This window comes from Hemitrygon akajei, chromosome 19 (genome assembly GCF_048418815.1).
Source record: "Hemitrygon akajei chromosome 19, sHemAka1.3, whole genome shotgun sequence".
In the NCBI taxonomy this organism is placed as follows: domain Eukaryota; kingdom Metazoa; phylum Chordata; class Chondrichthyes; order Myliobatiformes; family Dasyatidae; genus Hemitrygon; species Hemitrygon akajei.
Genome location: NC_133142.1, coordinates 73,783,427 through 73,810,834, shown reverse-complemented (window position 1 = coordinate 73,810,834; position 27,408 = coordinate 73,783,427). Strand labels below are relative to the sequence as shown.

The window sequence follows — 27,408 nt, the reverse complement described above, 5'->3', positions numbered from 1 at the left end:
GTAAATTATTCCATGATTAGGCTAGGGTTAAATCGGTGGGTGGATGACAGAGTGGTGCAGAGAGCCTGAAGAGTCTATTCTATGCTGTATCTCTAAATAAAAATAAATAAACTATGCAAATAAATGATTGCAATCTGGCAAAAGTGACATTTTCTGTGGGCCATAATACTACATTTAAATTTCGAATGATGCAGCTGTACCATCTGCTGGATGATAGATTGCACTACAAGGGAGAAATATACAATTCAACATAAACCTTTTTATACAAAATTATTGGTTTCACATACAATTTGTACAGAAATAGAATTATCAGCTCAACACAGATTTATGATCCACTACCACCACCTTTCCAACATTATCTGCATCCCTTATAGCTTTCCTCATCTTTCTTCCCCTAAAGGCATGTTTATGGCAGCAGGTTATTTATTCCATTCCTAAGTTCCAAAGTTTCTATCAAAACATTTCTTGGATTTATTAGCAAATCATATTTCATGAAGTGTTGGGAGATGGATAGCTAAGAAAGCAGAATTCCAGCCAAAATCTATGAATGCCCATGAAAGTCTACTTTCATTTTAACATGCCATAACCCCTATTTTTGCCTTCCTGCTTAGAGAAATGAAACATGAAGTTATTGAATAAAACAAAAGTAATGAAACAAAATGTCCCAAGGCATTTCACAAAAAGGTTATCAAACAAAATTTGACAGCCTGATAGGAAGATTAGAGAGGTGAAAGGATGAATTTTTGATGAAATTTAGAAGAACATTACAGGTTTAGGGAATCTCAGAGGTTATGGGGCCCTGACAGTTTAAGGCAGGAACTCCCCACCTTTTTTATGCCATGGATCAGTACCATTAAAAAAGGGGTACATAGATCCTGGGTTAGTGACCCTGGCTTAAGGCTTAGGGGCCAGTGGCAGAGCTTAAGTTTGGGATGATCAGTAAGCCAGAACTGGAAGTACACAGATACTCAAAGGATATTAGCTGGGGCAGACTGCAGAATAAGGGAGGGAAGAAGATTTGTATGAAAACAATTTAAAAAAGTTGGAAGTGAGCTTTTGCTTACCAACACAAGGTGACTGATGAAGGGTTGGGACATGCAAAGCAGGTGTTTATGTATCAGGCTTAGAGGACTGAATAAGGCAGGCCAGGTATGTCAAAATGCCTGTATACAGTGAGATGGGTGCAAATCAGATTGTTTTCCCTTACCTCCTTTTAGATAGAGCAGCAATAAAATTATCTGCATTATTACAAGAAACATTCTGACAACAACAAACGTCCAAACCCAACAAGTGTTGGCCTGTCGTTTTCCCTTCATAGCGCCCCTCCCCCACAATCCAGGCTCTGTGGACACCTATAACCTCCAGACCTGTAAACCATTAGCCAGTTTAATTTAGGCTGAATACAGTACAGTTTACCAAAAGACATTTCTTGTTTGAATAATAATATCATGACTCATTTTCACATCAACGACAGAATCTTTAATTCTTCTTAAATAAGATGTCTGCATTACCTCTGCCCAGCACTGCACAAGGCAAAATTGCCTTTACATTCAAACCAAGCTTTAAAGAACAAGTTGTAACTGTACCAATAGTCATCTTAATTGTTAAAATGAAACCACATTTTAGTGAAACTGCAGACAACAGTCACTTAAACAAAATCAGGAAAAAACTTTTATTGGAGTTTTAAACAAATTTACAATTTACAAGGGAAGGTAGAAAGCTCAACCAATTAAAACCAATACTTTGCAAATGTAATCCTCCACTCTTAAGATACTGCAGCTTCAACGAGTTTAATTTGGATGTTCCAGTGTATCAGTTATTTCTTGCCAGATTTTTTAATGCCGCCAGAACCTGCAGACATAAAGACCATCATCAGTAAAAGCTCAAGTACCATATTGTTTATGTTCCTTTAAGAATCTTTCCACTGCTTATGCTTTCCTAAAGGCATTTACTCCCTTGCTGTAGTATTCTTCCACAGATGCTCATCATTCTTTTGTAATAACTTACATACTGAAGAAAGTTATAAAAGGAAACCCAAATTACATCACATTCATCAAGCTTATCTTAGAATGAGCCCTACCTCGGCTGAAATGATCCTTATCTGAATCAGAATGTTGTGTCTACTCCACCTGCTCCAACACTGAAGTGTTCCCACAACCTACGGACTCACTTTCAAGGACTCTTCATCTCATGTTCAAGATATTTATTGCTTTTTTTTCTTTTTTGTATTTGTCCATTGGTGTTTGTCGGTCCTGTTGGCTGTAGTCTTTCATGGATTCTATTGTATTTTTTTGTATTTAGTGTGAATGCCCACAAGAAAATGAGTCCCAGGGTTGTATATGGTAACATATATGTACTTTCAACTTTGAAGATACTTCAGCACACAGATCAAAGGCTGATGATCCCATGTAATAGAAGTGGGAAAGCTGCACATTGGGAGAGAGAAATCGCTTGAATTACCATCTTTAAAAATTACATAGTAAATCAAGACTGCAATCACCATAGTCACAAGGACCTATTTTAAGGTTGAAGTTGAGTTAACCCTTAATCGACACCATTAAAATATCATAGTAGTATTTTGGAGAAGCTGATATGCATGAGCTGACTGCAATATGATAATACTTTGGGCTGTGGACTACTTTGGACATGCTGAAAGCTGCAATATCAATTCAAGCCTTTTGTACAGTTCAACAAATGCACTGGCTCAGGAACTCCTCGGTTATGCACTAAACACAAAATGATCAGACTGCTTCTGCACCACTGGTTTCTGCTAATTCTACAAGAAATGGTACTGGAATTAGTTTACGTTTGCCAAGTTCTCTTTTCTCCACCTCTCAGGTCATGCTCTCTCGCTGCTGCTATCAGAAAGGTACAGAAACTTCAGGACCCACACCACCAGGTTCAGGAACAGTCATCACCCCTCAACCACCAGACCACTGAAACAGAGGGGATAACTTCAGTCACCAAACAGTTCCCACAACCTCTGCACTCACTTTCGAGGACTCTTCATCCTAAAACCATAAGATATAGGAGCAGAAGTAGGCCATTTAGCCCATTGAGTCTGCTCTGCCATTCAATCATGGCTGATCCAATTCTTCCCATCATCCCTACTCCCATCTCCTCCTCATACCCTTTGATGCTCTGGCTAATCAAGAACCTATCTATCTCTGCCTTAAATGCACCCAATGACTTGGCCTCCACTGCCACTCGTGTAAACAAATTCCACAGGTTTACCATCTTATGTACTTGATATTTATTGCTTGTTTGTTTAGTTTTTTTTCCCTTTTTATTTTTTTGCAGTTTGTTGTCTTTTCCACATTGGTTGTTTGTCCTGTTGGGTGCGGTCTTCCATTGATTCTATTATGTTTATTGGATTTGCTGAGTTGCCTGCAAATCTCTAATCTCTAGGTTGTACAGTATATGCTGACATATACAGTACTACGCAAAAGGGTTACAAATATAGCTAGAGCCTAGGACTTTTGCACAGTACTGTAGTAATTTTATGTATTGCATTGTACTGCTGATGCAAAAAAATACGTCATTACATGTGAGTGACGTTAAACATGATTCTGATACAGGTCTCTATTGTAGACTGAGAGTGGGAAGAGGGTGGAGAGAGAGGAATCATGGTTAGGGAAAAAGAAAAGGGAGAGGGAAAGGAGTGGGAGGCATCAGAGAGATAATTCTGTAATGATCATAAAACCAATGGTTTGCAATCATATGACCTTGCTTGGTGTCTCAGGGCTGGGTGTACCTGCACCCATTCCACCCCCTGCCCCAGCACTCCTCTGCCACCTTTCCCACACGGTGCTCCACCCTCGCCATACCCAACATCCTTTGCTCCCACCAGAAGTACCAACTCGCTCTCCACTCCACATTGACAAAAATTGTACTGTGCAAAAATCTTGGGCAGCCAAGCTATACATAGAGTGCTTATAAAAAGTATACACCCGCCCTTGGAAATTTTCGTGTTTTATTGTTTTACAAACATTGTATCACAATGGATTAAATTTGGCTTTTTGGCACTGATCAACAGAAAAAGACTCTTTCACGTCAAAGTGTAAACAGATGTCCACAAAGTGATCTAAAATAATTACAAATATAAAACACAAGATAATTGATTGCATAAGTATTCACCCACTTCAAGCCAGTATTTAGTAGATGTCCCTTTGGCAGCAATTACAGCCTCGAGTCTGTGTGGATAGGTCTCTATCAGCTTTGCACATCTGGACACTGCGATTTTCCCCATTCTTCTTTACAAAACTGCTCAGACTCTGTCAGATTGCATGAGGATCGTGAGTGAACAGCCCTTTTCAAGTCCAACCACAAATTCTCAATTGGTTTGAGATATGGACTGAGGTAGCCTCTCCAGGACATTAACTTTGTTGCTTTTAAGACATTCCAGTGTAGCTTTGGCTTTATGCTTGAGGTCATTGTCATGTTGGAAAACAAATCTCTGTCAAGTCACAGTTCTCTTGCAGACTGCATCAGGTTTTCCTCCAGGATTTCCCTGTATTTTGCTGCATTCATTTTACCCTCTACCTTCAGAAGCCTTCCAGGGGCTGCTGCAGTGAAACATGAAGCAGCCATCACCATGCGCATGGTAGAGATGCTGTGTTTCTGATGATATGCGTGTTTGGCCTACACCAAAGATAGCCTGGTCTGATGGTCAAACAGCTCCATTTTGGTTTCATCAGACCATAGAACCTACTTCCAGCTGACTGCAGAGTCTTTCACATGCCTTCTGGCAAACTCGAGCCAAGATTTCATGTTTTTTTTTTCTCCCAAACAGTGGCTTTCTCTTTGCCACTGTTCCATAAAGTTGCGACTAGTGAAGCACCTGGGCAACAGCTGTTGTATGTGCAGTCTCTCCCACTTCCAGAGTTGTCATCAGTCTCTTGGTGGCCTCCGTCACTAGTCCCCTTCTTGCATGGTCACTCAGTTTTTGAGGATGGCCTGCTCTAGGCAGATTTACAGCTGTGCCATATTCTTTCCATTTCCTGATGACTGATTTAACTACTCCAAGGGATATTCAATGACTTGGAAATGTTCTTGTATCTGTCTCTTGACTTCCTGACTTGCGCTTCTGTAACATTTTCACAGAGTTGCTTGGAGTGTTACTTTGTCTCCATGCTGTAGTTTTTGCCAGGATACTGACTCACCAGCAGTTGGACCCTCCAGATACAGGTGTGTCTTTAACTACAACCAATTGAAACATCTTAACATAAGAAATAGGAGCAGGAGTAGAGCATCTAGCCCATTGAGCCTGCTCCAACATTCAATAAGATCATGGCTGATCTGGCCATAGACTTAGCTCCACTTACCTGTCTTTACCCCATAACCTTTAATTCCCCATCTATGCAAAAATCTATCGAACCTTGTCTTAAATATATTTACTGCTTCATTGGGCAGAGAATTCCATAGATTCACCACTCTCTGGCAAAAGCAGTTCCTCCTCATCTCTGTCCGAAATCTACCCCCGAATCTTGAGACTATGTCCACTAGTCCTAGTTTCACCTACCAGTGGAAACAACTTTTCTGCCTCTATCTTACAGTTTCTATCCATTTCAGAATGTAATGATACCATAAGATCTCCTCTCATTCTTGAATTCCAATGTGTACAGTCCCACGCAGCTCAATCTCTCATCATTGTCTAACCCCCTGATCTCTGGAATCAACCTGGTAAACCTCCTCTGCACTGCCTCCAAAGCCAGTATATCCTTCTTCAACCAAGGAGACCAGAATTGTACGTAGTACTCTAGGTGTGGCCTCACTAGTACCCTGTACAGTTGCAGCATAACCTTCCTGCTCTCGTTCAATCCCTCTAGCAATGAAATCCAACATTCCATTTGCCTTCTTGATAGCCTGCTGCATCTGCAAACCAGCCTTTTGTGATTCATGCACAAGCACTCCCAAGTCCCTCTGCACTGCTGCAATTATTTACCACTTAAATAATAATCTACTCTTTCATTTTTCCTTCCAAAGTACACTACCTTGCATTTACCAACATTGTACTCAATTTGCTAAACCCCTGCCCGCTCACTTAACCTCTGTATTATCTCTCTGCAGACTCTCTGTATCTTCTGCACAATTTGCTTTTCCACTCAATTAAGTGTCATCAGCAAAATTAGATACACTAACTACACTTGGTCCCCTCTTCCAGATCATTAATGGACATCATGAACAGTTGCACACTCAGCACTGACCCCTGTGGCACACCACTCACTGCCAACCAGAGAAACACCCATGCATCCTAACTCTCTGCTTTCTATTAGTTAACCAACCCTCTATCCATGCAAATACATCACCACCAACTCTATGCATCCTTACCTTATTCGGCACCTTATCAGACACCTTCTGGAAAATCAAGTACATAACGTCCACTTGTTCCCCTCTATCTATCCACTGCACTTGTTATACCCTCAAAGAACTCCAGTAAGTCTGCCTGATGGATCCATTTCTTTCCAGATGCCTTGCTATTTCTTCTTTAATGATAGCTTCAAGCATTATCCAACTACAGATGTTAAACTAACTGTCCTGCCTTTTGCCTCCATCCTTTCTTGAACAGTGGTGTGACATTTGCCTTCTTCCAATCCACCGGGACCTGCCCAGAGTCCAGAGTATTTTGGTAAATCATCACCAAAGCCCCTACTGTAACTTCTGCCATTTCCTTCAGTACCCTGGGATGCTTTCCATCAGGATGAAGGACCCACAAGTTTGTTCAGCACTACCGCTTTAGTGATAGCTATTGTATCGAGGTCCTCACTTCCCACTGCACCAATAACTTCTTTCTTTGGCATGTCAAATGTGTCCTCCACCATGAAGGAAGACACAAAATAGTCATTCAAAGCCTCGGCCATTTCCTCATTATCCAATAGCAATTCCACCTTCTTGTTCTCCAAGGGACTACATTCACTTAAGCCACCTTTTTCCACTTTATATAATTACAAAAACTTTTACTATCTGTTTTATATTTTCTGCTGGTTTGTTTTCATAATCTAGCTTCCCTTTCTTTATTGCTCACTTCATGGTATTTGTTGCTTTTTAAGTTTTCCCAATCTTCAGGTTACCCACTACTCTTGGCAACTTTGTATGCACGAGCTTTTAGTTTGATGCCTTCTTTTATTTCCATAGTTATCCAAGATTGGCTCTCCCCACCTTTACTGTCCTTGCTTTTAACTGGAATATACTTTTGTTGAGCATCATGAAAAATCTCTTTGAAAGTCTTCCACTATTCTTCAACTGTCCCACCATCTCACCTGTGTTCCCAGTCCACACTAGCCAAATCCTCCCTCATCCCATTGTAGTCTCCATTGTTTAGCCATAATGCATTGGTTTTAGTTTGAACTATTGCACCCTCCATTTGTATGAGAAATGAAATCATATTGTGATCACTCTTTCCAAGAGGATCTCTAATAAGATCACTGATTTTACCTGTCTCATTACACAGAACCAGATCTAAGATAGCACATTCCCTTGTAGGTTTAGTAATATGTTGTTCAGGAAAACCATCACAGATGCGTTCTATGAAGTCCTCCTCAAGACAGCCTCAACCAACTGCACACAGGTCTCCAAAAACAGATCTCCATTTAACTAATTATGTGATTTCTAAACACAATTTGGATGCACCAGATGATTTGGTATGTCATATTATAGGGAGGGAAATATTTATGCAATTAATTACTTTGTGTTTTATATTTGCTATTAATTTAGATCACTTTGTAGAGATCCATTTTCACTTTGACACCAAAGAGTCTTTTTCTGTTGATCAGTATCAAAGAAGCCAAATTAAAATCCATTACAATTCAATGCTGTCAAACAATAAAAACTGAAAACTGCCAAGGGGGGTGAATACTTTTTATAGGCACTGCATGTGCCTAAGACTTTTGCACATTACTGTACGTACTTTGACAATAAATTTACTTTGAAGTAACTCTGAAATTGGTCTAAGCACTATGACTGGGAAGGAGACATGAGGAGAATCAGTAATTCCTTTAAGAATGAAGGTAGTGTCAGTATGTGGATGTTACATTAAGTAGTCTAGATACAAAGTACCACAGCTCTGCTATCATTCTACACAGACATCAAAATGGGAAGGATGGTACAATCTGCAAACTTTCCTTACATGACGGGGCAAAGGAAAAAAAGTTAGGGAAATATACTAAATGTAAAATACATTAGAAACAGAGGGATAAAGGACAAAAATAAAAGATTAAGATGAAGAATTAAACATTATCCAAGAGAAAAATAGCACAAAAATACAGTAATAGTTAAATATATACTCAATTGCCAACTTATTGAGTACATCTGCTAGTTAATGCAATTATCTAATCACCAATCTCGAGGCACCAACTCAATGCACAAAAGAATGCAGAAATGGTCAAGATGTTCAGACCCAGCATCAAAATGGGGAAGAAATGTGATCGCCGTGACTTTGACCGTGAAATGATTGGGCAGTTTCATGAAACTGCCGACCTCTAGGGTTTACTGAGTATGGTGCAAAAACACAAAAAAAATCCAGTGAGGATGGGTAAAATATGCCTCGTTAACAAGATGGGTCACAGGAGAATGGACAGACCAGTTCAAGCTGAGAGAAACGTGACAGTAACTCAGAAATCCACAGTGGTGTGTAGAAGAGGATCAGTGAACGCACAACACATTGAACCTCGAAGTGGATGGACGACTGCAGCAGAACACCATTCCAGGTTCCACAACTGTATCTAATAAAGTGGCCAGTGAGTGTATAGATTGTACTCATGTCACAGTAAGTTATATCGAGAATTAGCTAGAAAATGGACAGAAGTAGAAAGGACTGACATACAAAATGGTTTAATATGGCTATCAATTTAAATGAATGAATCTGAATATTTAATAGATTGTCAGCTTGGAGTGGGGCTTCACTATTGTCCAGTTAGGACTTCCTGTGGAGAAACATCCTTTATGCCATATGGAATTATCTCCAGAATCACACTGGCACTGCTGACCTTCCACATAAGCTCAACTTTAGTGAAGTTTACTTGCAGTCACATCACTCACCAAGTGGCCCTTTGCCTGAAGCTTTCGCTTTCATCTCTGCCAGTTTCTTCTGCTCTTCCTTCTGTTTCTGCTTGAAAGCAAGATCATCCTGCAAAGAGAAGAAATCACAATATGCAAATTACTTCACTTAAGATTGCACTGTATGTTAGTATAATGCAGTGAAGCTAAATCTCACATATTTCTTTGTAACATCCACCTTGATTAATGTTTCAATCACTCAACTCTTTTATTCAAGCACCCAACTGCGAACTTTCAGCACCTGCAGCCTATCTGTTCAAGGATTAGTCTTGAATCCTGCGAACAAAAATGATGCATGCAATTGAAACGTGATAGTGGACTTTGCTGCTCTGCATCCCCAGGAGTTAAGCACAGCCTGCATCCTTTGAAAGTTCTGGCTGCAAGCTCAAAAAGATGGAAACAAACCAATGAATCTCAAACTATTTAGCATAATGGTGTCCATCAGCTGAAACACTCAGCATTTGCTTTTATTTATTGGTGCAGTCTTGCCAAGTGTTACATGCCTGCAAAATAACTTCTGAATGATCTGGATTATATTTGGTTCCTACAATAAGGGAAAACTTTATTTATTTAGATACAGTGCGAAATGCCTTTTCAGCCTTCCAAGCTATGCTGGCCAATAACCTTTGTATAATTATAGGGCAATTTACAATGAACAATTAACCTGCTAACCTGTATGTCTTTGGACTGTTGGAGAAAACCCATGCATTCCACAGGGAGGATGTACAGACACCTTACTGATGACATCAGGATTGAACTCGAAATCCCCGTGCTGTAATAGCATCGCGCCACCCACTACGTTACCACAGTGCCCATAAAGCCCTTGGGCCCACCAAGTCTGCACTGACCATCAACACCCATTTAGATAGATAGATAGATACTTTATTCATCCCCATGGGGAAATTCAACTTTTTTCCAATGTCCCATACACTTGTTGTAGCAAAACTAATTACATACAATACTTAACTCAGTAAAAAAAATGTGATATGCATCTAAATCACCATCTCAAAAAGCATTAATAATAGCTTTAACTATATTAATAATTAATTATTAATAGCATAATAGCATTTAAACTAATCCCAAATTATTCTTTGCACATTTCCATTGCCCCTCCTCCTAGACTCTGCCATTCACTTTTATATGAGGCGCATAAAACATAACTTACTTAACCAATCGATCCACATTGCAAAACCGTCTGGTATGGAGAGGCTACTGTACAGAATCAGAAAAAGACTGGAGAAAGTTGCAAACTAAGCCAGATATGATATGCATTAGCCTCCCCAGCATCCAGGACACCTTCAAAAGGTGATGCCGCAGCATCGATCGCCCATCATGTAGAGGATGCCTTCTTCCTGCTGAAGCCCATGGCAACTCTCAAAACTCCTCCTTTTTCTGATGCGACCAAGGAGCACCAGGCCATTGTCTCCCATACCATCACCGACCTTATTAGCTCTGGGGATCTCCCATCTACTGCCACTAACCTCATGGTTCCCACACCTCCCATTTCTACCAGATCCACAAACATTGTTTCAGCTTGTTTTTGCTCTACTGAACTCATATCTACATACCTCAACTGTTTTATTTCCTCGAATTCAGTCCCATCGTACCTACATCCATGGCACTTCACACACTCTGGGTCTTTTCAATGATTTCAGGTTTCCTGGTCTCCATCATCTTATTTTTACTATGGATGTCCAGTCCCTATACACATCCATCCCCACCAGGAAGGCCCCAAAGCTCTGTTTCTTTCTGACACCAGACCCAACCAGTTCACTTCCAACCCCACTCTCCTCCTTCTAGCAGAACCTGTCATCACTCTTAATAATTTCTCATTTGGCTCCTCCCTCTTCCTTCAAACAAAAGGTGTAGCCATGGGCACTGCAAGGGTTCCAGCTATGCCTGCCTGTTTGTCAGCTACGTGGAACAATCTTATGTTCCAAGCCTACACTAGTGGCCCCCTTCACTTTTCCTATGCTACATCAGCGAATGAATTGGTGTTGCTTCCTGCTCCCATGCAAAACTCGTCGACTTCACCGACTGCCTCCAACATCTACCCGGCCCTCAAATTCACCTGGTCCATTTCCAACACCTCCCTCCCCTTTCTCGATCTTTCTGTCTCCATCTCTGGAGACAGTTTAACTACTGATGTCTCTCACGGCTACCCGGACTACAGCTCTTCCCAACCTGTTACCTGTAAAAACTCCAACCCCTTCTCTCAATTCTCTGTCTCTGCCACATCTGTTCTCAGGATGAGGCTTTTCACTCCAAAATGAAGGAGATGTTCTCCTGCTTCAAAGAAAGGGGCTTCCCTACCCCTACCATCAATGCTGCCCTCAACCATATCTCTTCCATTTCACGCATATCTGCTCTCACCTCATCTTCCGGCCACCTCACCAGGAATAGGGTTCCTCTTGTCCTCACCCATCACTCCACCGGCTTCCACATCAAGCACATATTTCTGCACAACGTCCGCCACCTCCAACGGGATCCCGCCACCAAGCACACCTTTCGCTCCCCTTACTTTCTGCTTTCTGCAAGGATCGCTCCCTACGCGACCCTTGTATCCATTCGTCCTCCCCACAGATCCTCCCCCAGCACTTATCCATGCAAGTGGAACAAGTGTTCCACCTGCCCCCACACCTCCTCCCTCACTACCGATCAAGACCCCAAACAGTCCACCCAGGTGAGGCAACTCTTCACCTCTGAGTCTGCTGGCTTATATACTGTGTCCTGTGCCCCTAGACTTGGCCTCCAGTATATCAGTAAAACCCAATGTACATTGGGAGACCACTTTTCTGAGCAGCTACTGCCAGAAAAAGCGGGATCTCCCAATGGCCACCCATTGTATTTCCATTCCGATACGTGCATCCATGGTCTCCTCTGCTCTTGCGATGAAGCCACACTCAGGCTGGAGGAACAACACCTTACATTCTGCCTGAGTAGCCTTCAACCTGATGGCATGAACATCAATTTCCCGAACTTCTGGTAATGCCCCACACCCCCACCTTTCCCCCTCTCATCTCATCTCCTTGCCTGCCCATCGCCTCCCTCTGGTGCTCCTGCTCCCTTTCCTTACTTCCACGGCATTCTGCCCTAGATTTCCAATTCTACAGTGCTGCATCTTTCACCAATCAACCTCCCAGCTCTTTACACCCACACCCCCCCTCGGTTTCACACATCACCTTGTGTTTCTCTCTCCCCCCACCTTTTAATTTTACTCCTCATCCTTTTTTCTCCAGTCCTGCCAAACTGTTTCAGGCCAAAACGTTGACAATATTCTTTTCTGATGCTGCTTGCCCTGCTGAGTTCCTCCAGCATTTTGCGTGTTGCCTGGATTTCCAGCATCTGCAGATTTTCTCTTGCTTCCTTATTCTCATTGCTACTATCAAGGAGAAGGTACAGATGCCTGAAGGGACACTCTCAACGCTTCTTCCTCTCCGTCATTAGTCTTCTGAATGGACAATGAACCCATGAACAGCACCTCAGTACTTTTCCCTCTCATTGTAATTTATAGTTTTTATTATTATGCACTGCAATGTACTGCTGCTGCAAAACACTGCATTTCGTGCCATATACCAGTGATACTACACCTAATTCTGCTTTAAAGATGGAGATGTGAAAGGAACTGAAGCAAATCCATACATGGTCACAGGGAAACGGTGCAAACTCCACAGTGGCCTGGATGACTATTCCATAAATGACTGTTCGTCATCTTTGCAACTACATATTTTTGAATTGACTAAGAGATGACAGGATCCACTGAACTATGCAGACCAAATGAAAACATTTAGGTCTTATTAATCTCAAGTCAGAATTTGTGATGGATCTGGATCATGTCTCCTGCATAACAATTTAATTTCATTCAATAGTGCTAACATGGTGAGTATTAATCTTGATTTGATGTATTTTAATCTTCAACTGAATTAATGAGAGCACAAGTATCAATTTAAATTCTATTTATGACATTAAGGTTGCACAGGAGCCTCAGGACTCAACCACTAGGTTCAGGAACAGCTATTACATCTCAGCTGCCAAGCTCTTGGACCAGAGGGGACAACTTCACTCAGCTTCACACACCGCATTACTGAACTGCTTCCACAACCTATGAACTCATTTTCAAGGGCACTTCATACCATGTTCTCGATATTTATTGCTTGATTTATTAATATTATGTTTCTTCTTTTTCTTTCTTTGAAGTGTGCAACCATTCATCTGAGTCACTGCAGTGCTCTGCAAGAGGCTTGGCTACAAAAAGAAATGATCTGAACACAGAAATGTTCTAAAGTGTAATGCAGCTGATGTCAAAGAATGAATTACATTAAAAAAAAGTTTTGACCATAAACCGGTGATAAATGAGAGAAGATAGAATTGATAGTGAGAGGGCAGAGGATGGAGCAGTTGGCATGTAAGTCAATGTAGTGTGTAGTGAGACGGAGGAAAGTCAGGGCAAGGTTGCAATCAGTTGTAGTGTAACATGGGGGTAACATGGGTGATATATACAGGACTGAAGTGTTACAGTTGAATAAACGCAGTTTATAGAATAAGTGAGATGATCTTGAGTGCACTTAGAGATTGGCATGTATGACATCGTGGGCATCAATGCGCCGTGGCTGACAGTAGCTTAACATCCAAGGATACATATTGTACCGAAAGGACAGGCAGCTAGGCAGAGGAGGTGGCTTGGCCCTGCTGGTAAAAAACTAAAGTCAAATCCGTAGAAAGAGGGACATAGGATCAGAAGATGTAGAACCCTTGTGGGTAGAGTTAAGTAACTAAAAGGGTAAAAGGACCCTGGTGAGTTATAAATAGGCCTCCAAAAAGTAGACAGGATGTGGGATACAAATTACAATTGGAGATAGAAAAGGCATGTAGTAAGGGCAGTACTACGATAATCATGGGGGATTTCAAAATGCAGTTAGATTGGGAAAATCAAGTAGGGGTTGGATCCCCACATGGAATTTGTAGAATGTCCATGAGATAGCTTTTTAGAGCTGCTTGTGATTAAGCCCACTAGGGGAAAAGCCATTCTATATTGAGTTTTATGAAATTAACCTGATTTGATTAGAGAGCTTAAGGTAAAGGAACTATTAGGAGACAGTGATCATATCACAGAATTCACCCTGCAGTTAGAGAGGGAGAAAATAAAGTCAGATGTATCAGTAATACAGTTGAGTAAAGGGAATTATGGAGGCATAATGGAGGAACTGGCCAACGTTGTTGGGAGGGGGACACTATCAGGGATGGCAGTACAGCAATGGATGGAGTTTCTGGGGGCATTTTGGAAGGTGCAGGATAGGTATATCTATAAGATGAAGAAATATTCTAAAGGGAGGATGAGGCAAACAAGCAAAGTCAAAGACAGCATAAAATCAAGAGGGGGAATATAGTAAAATTAGTGGGAATTAGAGGATTGGGAAGTTTTTTAAAACCTGTAGAAGGCAACTAAAAAGCACAAGCAGAGAAAAGATGAAATATTAAAATAGGCTAACCAATATAAAAGGGGATACAAAAAGTATTCCAGATATAAAAAGAGTAACAGAGGTGAGAGTAGATATTGGACCACTGCAAAATAATGCTGGAGAGATAGCAATGGGGGACAAAGAAATGGCAAAAAAACTTAAGAATTTTGCATCCGTCTTCACTGTGGAAGACACTATTAGCATGCCAGACATTTGAGTATCAGGGACAGAGTGACCAAGGAGAAGCTGCTTGGGAAGTGGAAAGGTTTGAAGATAGACAAGTAACCTACACCAGATGGACTACAACCCAGGGTTCTGAAAGAGGTAACCAAGGAGACTGTGGAGGCATTAGTAATGATGTTGCAAGAATCGCTAGATTCCGGCGTGGTTCTGGATGACTGGATGAAAATTGCATATACAACTCCACTCTTAAGAGGGATGGGAAGCTGAATGAAGTAATTTATAGGCCTGTTAGCCTGTTTTCAGAAGTTGGTAAGATGTTGGGAGTCCATTGTTTAAGATGAGATTTTGGGGTACATAACATAGGCCAAAGTCAGCATGGTTTCCTTAAGAGAAAATTTTGCCTGACAAATTTGATGATCTTTGAGGAAATAACACACAGGGTAGACAAAGGAGTCAGTGGATATTGTTTACTTTGATTTTCAGAAGGCCTTCGACAAGGTGCAGCACATGAGACTCCTTAACAAGGTAAGAGACATGGTATGACAGGAAAGATACTACCATGGATAGATGATTGCTGACTGGCAGGAGGCAGAGAGGGAATAAAGGGGACCCTTTCTGGTTGGCTGACAGTGACTAATGCTGTTCCATAGGGGTCGGTATTGGGACTGCTTCTTTTCACATTATGACAGAATTCCTGACTTTATGTGAAGTTTGCAGATACAAAGATAGGTGGAGGTGCAGGTAGTGTTGAGGAAGCAGGGAGTGTGCAGATTGGGAGAATGGGCAGATGGAATACAGCGTAGCAAAGTGTACGGTCATGCAGACTACTTTCCAAACGTGTAGTAAATTCAAAAATCAGAGGAGCAAAGGTACTTGGGAATCCTTGTCCAGGATTCCCTGTAGGTTAACATGCAGGCTGAGTTAGTGGTAAGGAAAGCAAACGTGGCATTTGCATTCTTTTTGAGCAGTCTAGAATACAAGAGCAAGGATATAATGCTGAGGCTTTATAAGGCATTGGTCTGACAAATCAGACTACTGAGAGCAGTTTTGGGCCACTTTTCTAAAAGATATACTGGCATAGGGGAGGGTCCAGAGGAGGCTCACAAGAATGATTCTAGGAATGGAAGGGTTAACATACGAGAAGTGTTTGATGGCTCTGGGCCTGTACTCGCTGGAGTTTGGGGGTGGGGGGGGGGGGGGAAGAATCTCTTTGAAATCTATCAGATATTGAAAAGCCAAGATAGAATGGTTGTAACAGGATATTTCCAATAGTGGCTGAGTCTTGCACAGACTCAGAATAATGAACATTTAGAATACCAGGTGAGGAGGAATTTCTTTAGCTAAAAGGTGGTGAATCTGACAAGGACGGCTCTGGAGACCAAGTCACCGGATATATATTTAAAGCAGACGTTGATAGGTTCTGGATTTGTCAGGGTATCAAAGATTATAGGGAGAAGGCATAAAAGTGGGGTTGAGAGGGATAAGAAATCAGACATGATGGAAAGTGGAGCAGACCCGATGGGCTGAATGGCCTAATGCTGCCCCTATGTCTTATATCAATGCATATTCCATACCAAGTGATATTGTTGTTGTTCCTTTCTGCGCCTTATGGTGCACTGGGCAGCAATCCTGCTGTTTCTTTAGCATCTGTCTGGTTTTTTTAAAAAATGAGGCCAAGTTGCTAACTTGACGGTCAACCCTGCACAGATGGAAAGTGTGCAAGCAGCGGCCGGAGTTGAACCCGGGACCACTCGCCTCGAAGTCTGGTGTGAATACCACTACAACACCAGCCAGCTAATATCAAGTGATATAGCAAAGACAAAGCTGCTTTTAGTTAAAAGAACAATGACGTTAGCTCAATTGAAAATCATCATTCCTATCAGGCTGCAACTTTACGAGGCAATGTCCAACATTGGCCGCCCTCCTGTGGAATTCATGGGTGCTGCAGTTTCCTTCAGCGAGTCCAAACATGTACTGTAGTGGTGACCAACCTTTTTAAGCCCAGACCCCAAATCGATTAGTTACACGCATGCGCACCGGGGCAGAAAAGGCCGGAAGTAAAACCCCACAACCCAGAAGTAGAAATAATGTATAAACACCAGGGGTCACCACCCTTTTATTTTGTACCGCGGACCGGTTTAATATTGACAGTATTCCTGCGGACTGGCCGACAGGGGATGGGGGGATGGGGTGTTAAACACGACCGGAATACAGCGATACTCGAAGCAGGTTCCTTATGTCCAGTCTATTCCGCAATTTAGTTTACGTGGCTCTCAGCACTTAGCTTCTGTCCCGCTTACTCATGGCTTTTCAGCTGAAAAAACTTAATGGGTTTGTCTTTAAATGCAAGCTGCTTGGACTCAGGGTGCCGAAGCAGCTTTGAGGGCTTCATTGCCTCATTAGACAGCCTCCGGGCCCGAACTCCGGCCTCCCGCCTCCCCGTCACCAGATGCCTTGAGCAGGTGTGGCTGGTCGTGGGTGGGGTGAGAGGACAAGGTCAGGGCCAGAGGTCCCCGTACCGGGGCCGCAGCGGTCGCAGTCCGGAGAGAACAACCAACCGAGCGAGGAGGTGTGCAACAGGGCGCACGCTCAACCCCTTGTAGGATCTAACGGCCAACAAAAGTTTGGCTCAAGGAATGACTTTCAGTAGATCACAGCGAGGTAGCTGCTCTGCTACTTACGAAACCCTGAGCCCGAATTAGGTCGTCTGTGAATATTTTAGCATCGGGTTCCCCACGAACATTCGGTGTGGTGAACAGGTTTAGAGACGGCGCCCATCTGTCCGCGCTCCAGGCCGGTAGCAACGGCACTTCTCGCCGGCCGCGCGAAGCCAACCAGTGATCCCTGACACACTTGGGTAATGACCTCGCGTGGGTTCAAGTTCAACAGTGGGTGTGACAGGGAATGAGGAAAGGTGCAGCTGACTCATATCTTTTCCTCGTGGTCCGGTGGTTGGGAACCACTGAATTACACTGTGTAGTGCATGGGAGTAACACGCATGCGCACTGGGCAGAAAGAACGGAACTAAAACCCCGCAACCCAGAAACAATCTCTCAACAGTATTTGTGTATTTATTTTTCTTTTTTTTTGGAATCTACTAGGAAAGTCTCAAGATCGACTCGTCAATCGCAATCGACAGGTTGGCGACCACTAATGTACTGGATAGATTAACTGGTCATTGTAAGTTGTCCTGTGGTCAGGTTAGGGTTAAATCAAGGGTGGCTGGGACAGTGCGGATGAAGGGCCTATTCTGCACTGTACTGTTAAATAAATGTGTCAAAAACTGATGGATTGATTTAGCAGAATTCTGCAAAGGGTTTGAAAAAATTTCAGAGTAAATAGAAAACTGGACAAACAACTTGATTGACTTGCTGTCTGTACTTAGGATGTCTACATGTAACAAACTACCCCATCCAAATACGACCTAAGCATTAGAAAATACTGTAAAAGATACTGACCTCATCCACCTCTTTGTTTGATTTCTTTGGCTGTTTCAATGGCTTTTTCTTGCCTCCTATAAAGCACAAGGAGAATAAAACCAACATGGCATAAAATTATAAGACATCAGGAAAGACAATAGTCACAGAGTTATAAAACACACAAAAGGGCCCCTCTATACTGTGCCAAATGTCTTTCTGAGCTGGCCCCATTTACCTACATTTAGCCCATATCCCTATAAGCCAGGAGTTCCCAAACTTTATTTATGCTATGGACCTGACCATTAACCAAGGGGTGCATCCATGCCCCCAGGTTGGGAACACCTGCTCCAAACGTTCCTCTTCATGAACTTGTCCAAACAGGTTTTAAACATTGTAAATGTACCCAGTTTTATCACTTCATCTGGTACCTCGTTCTATACTTATTTACTGAGATGCAGGCTCTTCCATCACTTTGAGCCACTCCTCAGAGGAACCCCCAGTCTAATCACGGGCGGTACGACCAGAGGAACCCCCGGTCTAATCACGGGCGGTACGACCAGAGGAACCCCCGGTCTAACCACGGGCGGTACGACCAGAGGAACCCCCGGTCTAATCACGGGCGGTACGACCAGAGGAACCCCCGGTCTAACCACGGGGCGGTACGACCAGAGGAACCCCCGGTCTAATCACTGGGCGGTACGACCAGAGGAACCCCCGGTCTAATCACTGGGCGGTACGACCAGAGGAACCCCCGGTCTAATCACGGGGCGGTACGACCAGAGGAACCCCCGGTCTAACCACGGGGCGGTACGACCAGAGGAACCCCCGGTCTAATCACGGGGCGGTACGACCAGAGGAACGCCCGGTCTAACCACGGGGCGGTACGACCAGAGGAACCCCCGGTCTAATCACGGGGCGGTACGACCAGAGGAACCCCCGGTCTAACCACGGGGCGGTACGACCAGAGGAACCCCCGGTCTAATCACGGGCGGTACGACCAGAGGAACCCCCGGTCTAATCACGGGGTACGACCAGAGGAACCCCCGGTCTAACCACGGGACGGTACGACCAGAAGAACCCCCGGTCTAACCACGGGGCGGTACGACCAGAGGAACCCCCGGTCTAATCACGGGGCGGTACGACCAGAGGAACCCCCGGTCTAACCACGGGGCGGTACGACCAGAGGAACCCCCGGTCGAATCACGGGGCGGTACGACCAGAGGAACCCCCGGTCTAATCACGGGCGGTACGACCAGAGGAACCCCCGTTCTAATCACGGGCGGTACGACCAGAGGAACCCCCGGTCTAATCACGGGCGGTACGACCAGAGGAACCCCCGGTCTAATCACGGGCGGTACGACCAGAGGAACCCCCGGTCTAATCACGGGGTACGACCAGAGGAACCCCCGGTCTAACCACGGGACGGTACGACCAGAAGAACCCCCGGTCTAACCACGGGGCGGTACGACCAGAGGAACCCCCGGTCTAATCACGGGGCGGTACGACCAGAGGAACCCCCGGTCTAATCACGGGGCGGTACGACCAGAGGAACCCCCGGTCTAACCACGGGGTACGACCAGAGGAACCCCCGGTCTAACCACGGGACGGTACGACCAGAAGAACCCCCGGTCTAACCACGGGGCGGTACGACCAGAGGAACCCCCGGTCTAATCACGGGCGGTACGACCAGAGGAACCCCCGGTCTAATCACGGGGTACGACCAGAGGAACCCCCGGTCTAACCACGGGACGGTACGACCAGAAGAACCCCCAGTCTAACCACGGGGCGGTACGACCAGAGGAACCCCCGGTCTAATCACGGGGCGGTACGACCAGAGGAACCCCCGGTCTAATCACGGGGCGGTACGACCAGAGGGACCCCCGGTCTAATCACGGGGCGGTACGACCAGAGGAACCCCCGGTCTAATCACGGGACGGTACGACCAGAGGGACCCCCGGTCTAATCACGGGACGGTACGACCAGAGGAACCCCCGGTCTAATCACGGGGCGGTACGACCAGAGGAACCCCCGGTCTAACCACGGGGCGGTACGACCAGAGGAACCCCCGGTCTAACCACGGGGCGGTACGACCAGAGAAACCCCCGGTCTAACCACGGGGCGGTACGACCAGAGGAACCCCCGGTCGAATCACGGGCGGTACGACCAGAGGAACCCCCGGTCTAATCACGGGCGGTACGACCAGAGGAACCCCCGGTCTAATCACGGGGTACGACCAGAGGAACCCCCGGTCTAACCACGGGGCGGTACGACCAGAGGAACCCCCGGTCTAATCACGGGGCGGTACGACCAGAGGAACCCCCGGTCTAATCACGGGCGGTACGACCAGAGGAACCCCCGGTCTAATCACGGGGCGGTACGACCAGAGGGACCCCCAGTCTAATCACGGGGCGGTACGACCAGAGGAACCCCCGGTCTAACCACGGGGCGGTACGACCAGAGGAACCCCCGGTCTAACCACGGGGCGGTACGACCAGAGGAACCCCCGGTCTAACCACGGGACGGTACGACCAGAGGAACCCCCAGTTTAATCACCGGGCGGTACGACCAGAGGAACACCCGGTCTAATCACGGGGCGGTACAACCAGAGGAACCCCCGGTCTAATCACTGGGCGGTACGACCAGAGGAACCCCCCGTCTAACCACGGGGCGGTACGACCAGAGGAACCCCCGGTCTAACCACGGGCGGTACGACCAGAGGAACCCCCGGTCTAATCACGGGCGGTACGACCAGAGGAACCCCCGGTCTAATCACGGGCGGTACGACCAGAGGAACCCCCGGTCTAACCACGGGGCGGTACGACCAGAGGAACCCCCGGTCTAATCACGGGACGGTACGACCAGAGGAACCCCCGGTCTAATCACGGGCGGTACGACCAGAGGAACCCCCGGTCTAACCACGGGGCGGAACGACCAGAGGAACCCCCGGTCTAACCACGGGGCGGAACGACCAGAGGAACCCCCGGTCTAATCACGGGGCGGTACGACCAGAGGAACCCCCGGTCTAACCACGGGCGGTACGACCAGAGGAACCCCCGGTCTAACCACGGGGCGGTACGACCAGAGGAACCCCCGGTCTAATCACGGGCGGTACGACCAGAGGAACCCCCGGTCTAATCACGGGCGGTACGACCAGAGGAACCCCCGGTCTAACCACGGGGCGGTACGACCAGAGGAACCCCCGGTCTAACCACGGGACGGTACGACCAGAGGAACCCCCGGTCTAACCACGGGGCGGTACGACCAGAGGAACCCCCGGTCTAACCACGGGACGGTACGACCAGAGGAACCCCCGGTCTAACCACGGGGCGGTACGACCAGAGGAACCCCCTGTCTAATCACGGGGCGGTACGACCAGAGGAACCCCCGGTCTAACCACGGGGCGGTACGACCAGAGGAACCCCCGGTCTAATCACGGGGCGGTACGACCAGAGGAACCCCCGGTCTAATCACGGGCGGTACGACCAGAGGAACCCCCGGTCTAATCACGGGCGGTACGACCAGAGGAACCCCCGGTCTAATCACCGGGCGGTACGACCAGAGGAACCCCCGGTCTAATCACGGGGCGGTACGACCAGAGGAACCCCCGGTCTAATCACTGGGCGGTACGACCAGAGGAACCCCCGGTCTAATCACGGGGCGGTACGACCAGAGGAACCCCCGGTCTAATCACGGGGCGGTACGACCAGAGGAACCCCCGGTCTAATCACCGGGCGGTACGACCAGAGGAACCCCCCGTCTAACCACGGGGCGGTACGACCAGAGGAACCCCCGGTCTAACCACGGGCGGTACGACCAGAGGAACCCCCGGTCTAATCACGGGCGGTACGACCAGAGGAACCCCCGGTCTAATCACGGGCGGTACGACCAGAGGAACCCCCGGTCTAACCACGGGGCGGTACGACCAGAGGAACCCCCGGTCTAACCACGGGGCTGTACGACCAGAGGAACCCCCGGTCTAATCACGGGCGGTACGACCAGAGGAACCCCCGGTCTAATCACGGGGCGGTACGACCAGAGGAACCCCCGGTCTAACCACGGGACGGTACGACCAGAGGAACCCCCGGTCTAATCACGGGCGGTACGACCAGAGGAACCCCCGGTCTAACCACGGGGCGGTACGACCAGAGGAACCCCCGGTCTAATCACGGGCGGTACGACCAGAGGAACCCCCGGTCTAATCACGGGCGGTACGACCAGAGGAACCCCCGGTCTAACCACGGGGCGGTACAACCAGAGGAACCCCCTGTCTAATCACGGGGCGGTACGACCAGAGGAACCCCCGGTCTAATCACGGGGCGGTACGACCAGAGGAACCCCCGGTCTAATCACGGGCGGTACGACCAGAGGAACCCCCGGTCTAATCACGGGCGGTACGACCAGAGGAACCCCCGGTCTAATCACGGGGCGGTACAACCAGAGGAACCCCCGGTCTAATCACGGGCGGTACGACCAGAGGAACCCCCGGTCTAACCACGGGGCGGTACGACCAGAGGAACCCCCGGTCTAATCACGGGCGGTACGACCAGAGGAACCCCCGGTCTAATCACGGGCGGTACGACCAGAGGAACCCCCAGTCTAACTACGGGACGGTACGACCAGAGGAACCCCCAGTCTAATCACGGGGTACGATCAGAGGAACCCCCGGTCTAATCACGGGGCGGTACGACCAGAGGAACCCCCGGTCTAACCACGGGCGGTACGACCAGAGGAACCCCCGGTCTAATCATGGGCGGTACGACCAGAGGAACCCCCGGTCTAATCACGGGGCGGTACGACCAGAGGAACCCCCGGTCTAATCACGGGGCGGTACGACCAGAGGAACCCCCGGTCTAATCACGGGACGGTACGACCAGAGGAACCCCCGGTCTAACCACGGGGCGGTACGACCAGAGGAACCCCCAGTCTAACCACGGGACGGTACGACCAGAGGAACCCCCAGTCTAATCACGGGGTACGATCAGAGGAACCCCCGGTCTAATCACGGGGCGGTACGACCAGAGGAACCCCCGGTCTAATCACGGGCGGTACGACCAGAGGAACCCCCGGTCTAATCACGGGCGGTACGACCAGAGGAACCCCCAGTCTAACCACGGGACGGTACGACCAGAGGAACCCCCAGTCTAATCACGGGGTACGATCAGAGGAACCCCCGGTCTAATCACGGGGCGGTACGACCAGAGGAACCCCCGGTCTAACCACGGGCGGTACGACCAGAGGAACCCCCGGTCTAATCATGGGCGGTACGACCAGAGGAACCCCCGGTCTAATCACGGGGCGGTACGACCAGAGGAACCCCCGGTCTAATCACGGGGCGGTACGACCAGAGGAACCCCCGGTCTAATCACGGGACGGTACGACCAGAGGAACCCCCGGTCTAACCACGGGGCGGTACGACCAGAGGAACCCCCAGTCTAACCACGGGACGGTACGACCAGAGGAACCCCCAGTCTAATCACGGGGTACGATCAGAGGAACCCCCGGTCTAATCACGGGGCGGTACGACCAGAGGAACCCCCGGTCTAATCACGGGCGGTACGACCAGAGGAACCCCCGGTCTAATCACGGGCGGTACGACCAGAGGAACCCCCGGTCTAACCACGGGGCGGTACGACCAGAGGGACCCCCGGTCTAACCACGGGCGGTACGACCAGAGGAACCCCCGGTCTAATCACGGGGCGGTATGACCAGAAGAACCCCCGGTCTAATCACGGGGCGGTACGACCAGAGGAACCCCCGGTCTAACCACGGGGCGGTACGACCAGAGGAACCCCCGGTCTAACCACGGGGCGGTACGACCAGAGGAACCCCCGGTCTAACCACGGGGCGGTACGACCAGAGGAACCCCCGGTCTAATCACGGGGCGGTACGACCAGAGGAACCCCCGGTCTAATCACGGGCGGTACGACCAGAGGAACCCCCGGTCTAACCACGGGACGGTACGACCAGAGGAACCCCCGGTCTAACCACGGGCGGTACGACCAGAGGAACCCCCGGTCTAATCACGGGGTACGACCAGAGGAACCCCCGGTCTAATCACGGGCGGTACGACCAGAGGAACCCCCGGTCTAATCACGGGCGGTACGACCAGAGGAACCCCCGGTCTAATCACGGGCGGTACGACCAGAGGAACCCCCGGTCTAATCACGGGACGGTACGACCAGAGGAACCCCCAGTGTAACCACGGGACGGTACGACCAGAGGAACCCCCGGTCTAATCACGGGCGGTACGACCAGAGGAACCCCCGGTCTAATCACGGGCGGTACGACCAGAGGAACCCCCGGTCTAATCACGGGCGGTACGACCAGAGGAACCCCCAGTCTAATCACGGGGCGGTACGACTTTGAGCTGTGGAAGGAAACCCGAGCATCCAGAGGAACCCACACATTCTATGGGCAGGACGTCAGAATTATACTCAGCACCCTGTATGAAGAATAAGCTCCCAGGTCTGTTTTGAACCTTTCACCTTATACCATTGTGCTCTGTTTTCAGAATTCCCCGGGAAAGGACTGTGACCACCCACTTTAACTACACACCTCATGATTTTATAAACCTCAGGAAGTGCAAAGTGATGCCATAAAGTGTAAAATCTGAACACAAATTGTTGATTATGTTTAACATGGCAGGCTTTTCTCATTCTGTTGCCACATGGCCACTACAGCCAGCACAGCGAGTGGGTGCAGAGTGACTCAGTTGGCAATTATTCCAGATCACCTGTTTTAGAAGAGACAGGCCAAGTGGAACAGGAGAAAAGGTCAGCCTAATAAAGAATGCCATAAAGGTACTTTAGAGGAAGGAATTTAGCTTGGAAAAGTCAAATGGAAATAGCTTGGGTAGAACTAAGAAACAAAAGGGCGGAAAGCATTGGTAATCGAGTACAGGCTCCCAAAACTGTAGAGATAATGCCAGACAAATTTCAATATTCACAAAACTAAAGCTGCCTGTAACAAGGATCATACATTAATCAATCTTACTTTACACAGCAGGGAGGATGAATTCATGGAATTTACAACAGGCTATATTGGACCCATTCTGGGGAATAAGAAAGATAAATGATCTGATCAATAAATGGCCTGTAAGGAACAATGATTACAACATGGTGAGTTTTATATGAAGGCATTAGTTCAAAACTGAAATCACTGCTTTAGATCTAAATCAAAGAAGCCTCAAGGAATGTGGCTAAGTGTGAAATTACAATGAAAAGGGAGAACATTAAACAATCTCACCCCTACTGGGGCATAAGATGCTGACCACAGTCAGCTGTCCTGGGCCAGTCTCTCGAGTTGTCCCCAGGAGTAGCCCATCTTCTTGGTGTCAAGTCAAGTTTATTGTGATCTAACTACATTCATGTATACAATCATGTATACAATCATATGATGCATATAGAAATGAGATATTTCTTCAAAACCAGGGTGCATAGTAATACACATAACACACGACAACATGAAGATAAGGATAAAATCTAGAGTCACAAATAAACTAATGTGCATTAATATCAAATATTGTAGAGTAGGGATTAACCAGTGACACTTCGAATACGATGCAGCAGGAAGTTTAGAAGCCTAAATAGTGTCACGCTAACCATTATTCTACTATGGTGCCCAGATTTGTGCCAATCTAACTCAATGGCTGAGCCTTCACAGCTTTCTGAGGTAAAGAAATCAAAGAGACCCCGACTTCAGTAGCATTTCCATTATATCTGTCTTAAATGGCTACCCCTGTATTCTGAAACAAGGCTCCCGGTTCTGTTCTCTTCGTCCACCTGATCAGAATTTAAGACTCATTACCATCTTTGTTCTTTCTTCTAAACTGTAGAGAATACAGGCCCTCTCTACTTAATACTTCCTCTTAAATTAGACCCACCATACCTGGAATAAAAATAGTCTGCAGAACTTTTTGCTGCATCTCCTCAAAGGCAACTCTTTTTCTGGTAAGGAAAGTGAAACCATAGATAATACTGAAAAGCATTGTACAATTGAAATAAGACAGCTTTAGTCCTGTACCGAATCGAGCTCCAACAGCAAATAAACCAACTGCATTTCTAATTGCTTGCTGCAACTGCTTTTCAATGACTCATTACATCTGAACCCACTGTCAGGCAAGCCGATCCCTGAAAAGTAATAATCATATTTTTGCACATCAGATTCTGGATAATTCCAATACAGATGTACTAAAATGCTGTCTGATGACACATTCAAAAAGGAACATTCCCATCTGCACATTTCATCCATTCAACTCTTGCAAATGAACTGAGAAATGAGGGAGGGGACAGGGGAGAGAATGAAGGAGGGAAGGGAAGGTGGTGAAAAGATGGAGGGAAGTGGACAGTAGGCTGGAGGAAAAAGAATGAGCAGGAAAATGGGCAGAGGACAATATGCAGGTGGATAACTGGAAGAAATGGAGCTATGGAGACGGAAGGATGGTCATTTGGAGTGGGTTAGAGGGAGGGGATGGTGTAGAATATGGAGAAAGAGATGGAGGGAGATGACGGAGGGGGACACGTGAAGGGGTAAGTGCAAAATTGAAAAAGACATGGTGTGAGGGCGTTGATGTAGAATGGAGATAGATGTGAATGAAGGGAGAGATATAGATGGAGGAGGGGATGGTGTAAAACAGACGTGGGGATGGTGTAAAACGGACGTGGGGAGGGAGGAGGGGATGGAGTAAAACGGACGTGGGGAGGGAGGAGGGGATGGAGTAAAACGGACGTGGGGAGGGAGGAGGGGATGGAGTAAAACGGACGTGGGGAGGGAGGAGGGGATGGAGTAAAACGGACGTGGGGAGGGAGGAGGGGATGGAGTAAAACGGACGTGGGGAGGGAGGAGGGGATGGAGTAAAACGGACGTGGGGAGGGAGGAGGGGATGGAGTAAAACGGACGTGGGGAGGGAGGAGGGGATGGAGTAAAACGGACGTGGGGAGGGAGGAGGGGATGGAGTAAAACGGACGTGGGGAGGGAGGAGGGGATGGAGTAAAACGGACGTGGGGATGGTGTAAAACGAACAGAGGTGGAACGTGGAGGATGAAGGGGAAGATAGAGAGTTGGGGGATGGTGTGGAATGGCAATAGAGCCAAATGGAGGGGGCAGTGTGAAGTGGGGAGAGAGCGAGATGAAGGGGGATGGTGGAGACCGAGGGGAAGAATGGAGGGATTTAATCTGAGTCCATTCCTCACCTTCTCTGCCTGACATCTTCCACGGGTTGATTGCTGCCGCCCGCCGTTCACTCAGGACCCCGGAAATAGAAGCCCAGTTCTCGCCTATGCTCCGTCACGTGA

General features: G+C 47.2%; 1 protein-coding gene across 1 annotated transcript; it reads right to left on the bottom strand.

The window, feature by feature from the left end:
- Positions 1–1,658: 1,658 nt before the first annotated feature.
- On the bottom strand, positions 1,659–27,408 carry tma7 (translation machinery associated 7 homolog). The gene is made up of 4 exons (XM_073072865.1): positions 27,307–27,408; positions 18,155–18,210; positions 9,037–9,124; positions 1,659–1,851 (listed from the first exon to the last, which is right to left on the bottom strand). Exons 1-4 carry the CDS (start codon positions 27,320–27,322, stop codon positions 1,817–1,819), a joined length of 195 nt encoding a protein of 64 aa, XP_072928966.1. The 5' UTR covers positions 27,323–27,408; the 3' UTR covers positions 1,659–1,816.

Coding starts and splice junctions, on each gene's coding strand:
- tma7 (XM_073072865.1), bottom strand. Junction 9,125..18,154: donor CAAACAAAGAGGTGGATGAG/GTCAGTATCTTT, acceptor TTCTCTTTGCAG/GATGATCTTGCTTTCAAGCA. Junction 1,852..9,036: donor TTCAGGCAAAGGGCCACTTG/GTGAGTGATGTG, acceptor TTATGTCTGCAG/GTTCTGGCGGCATTAAAAAA.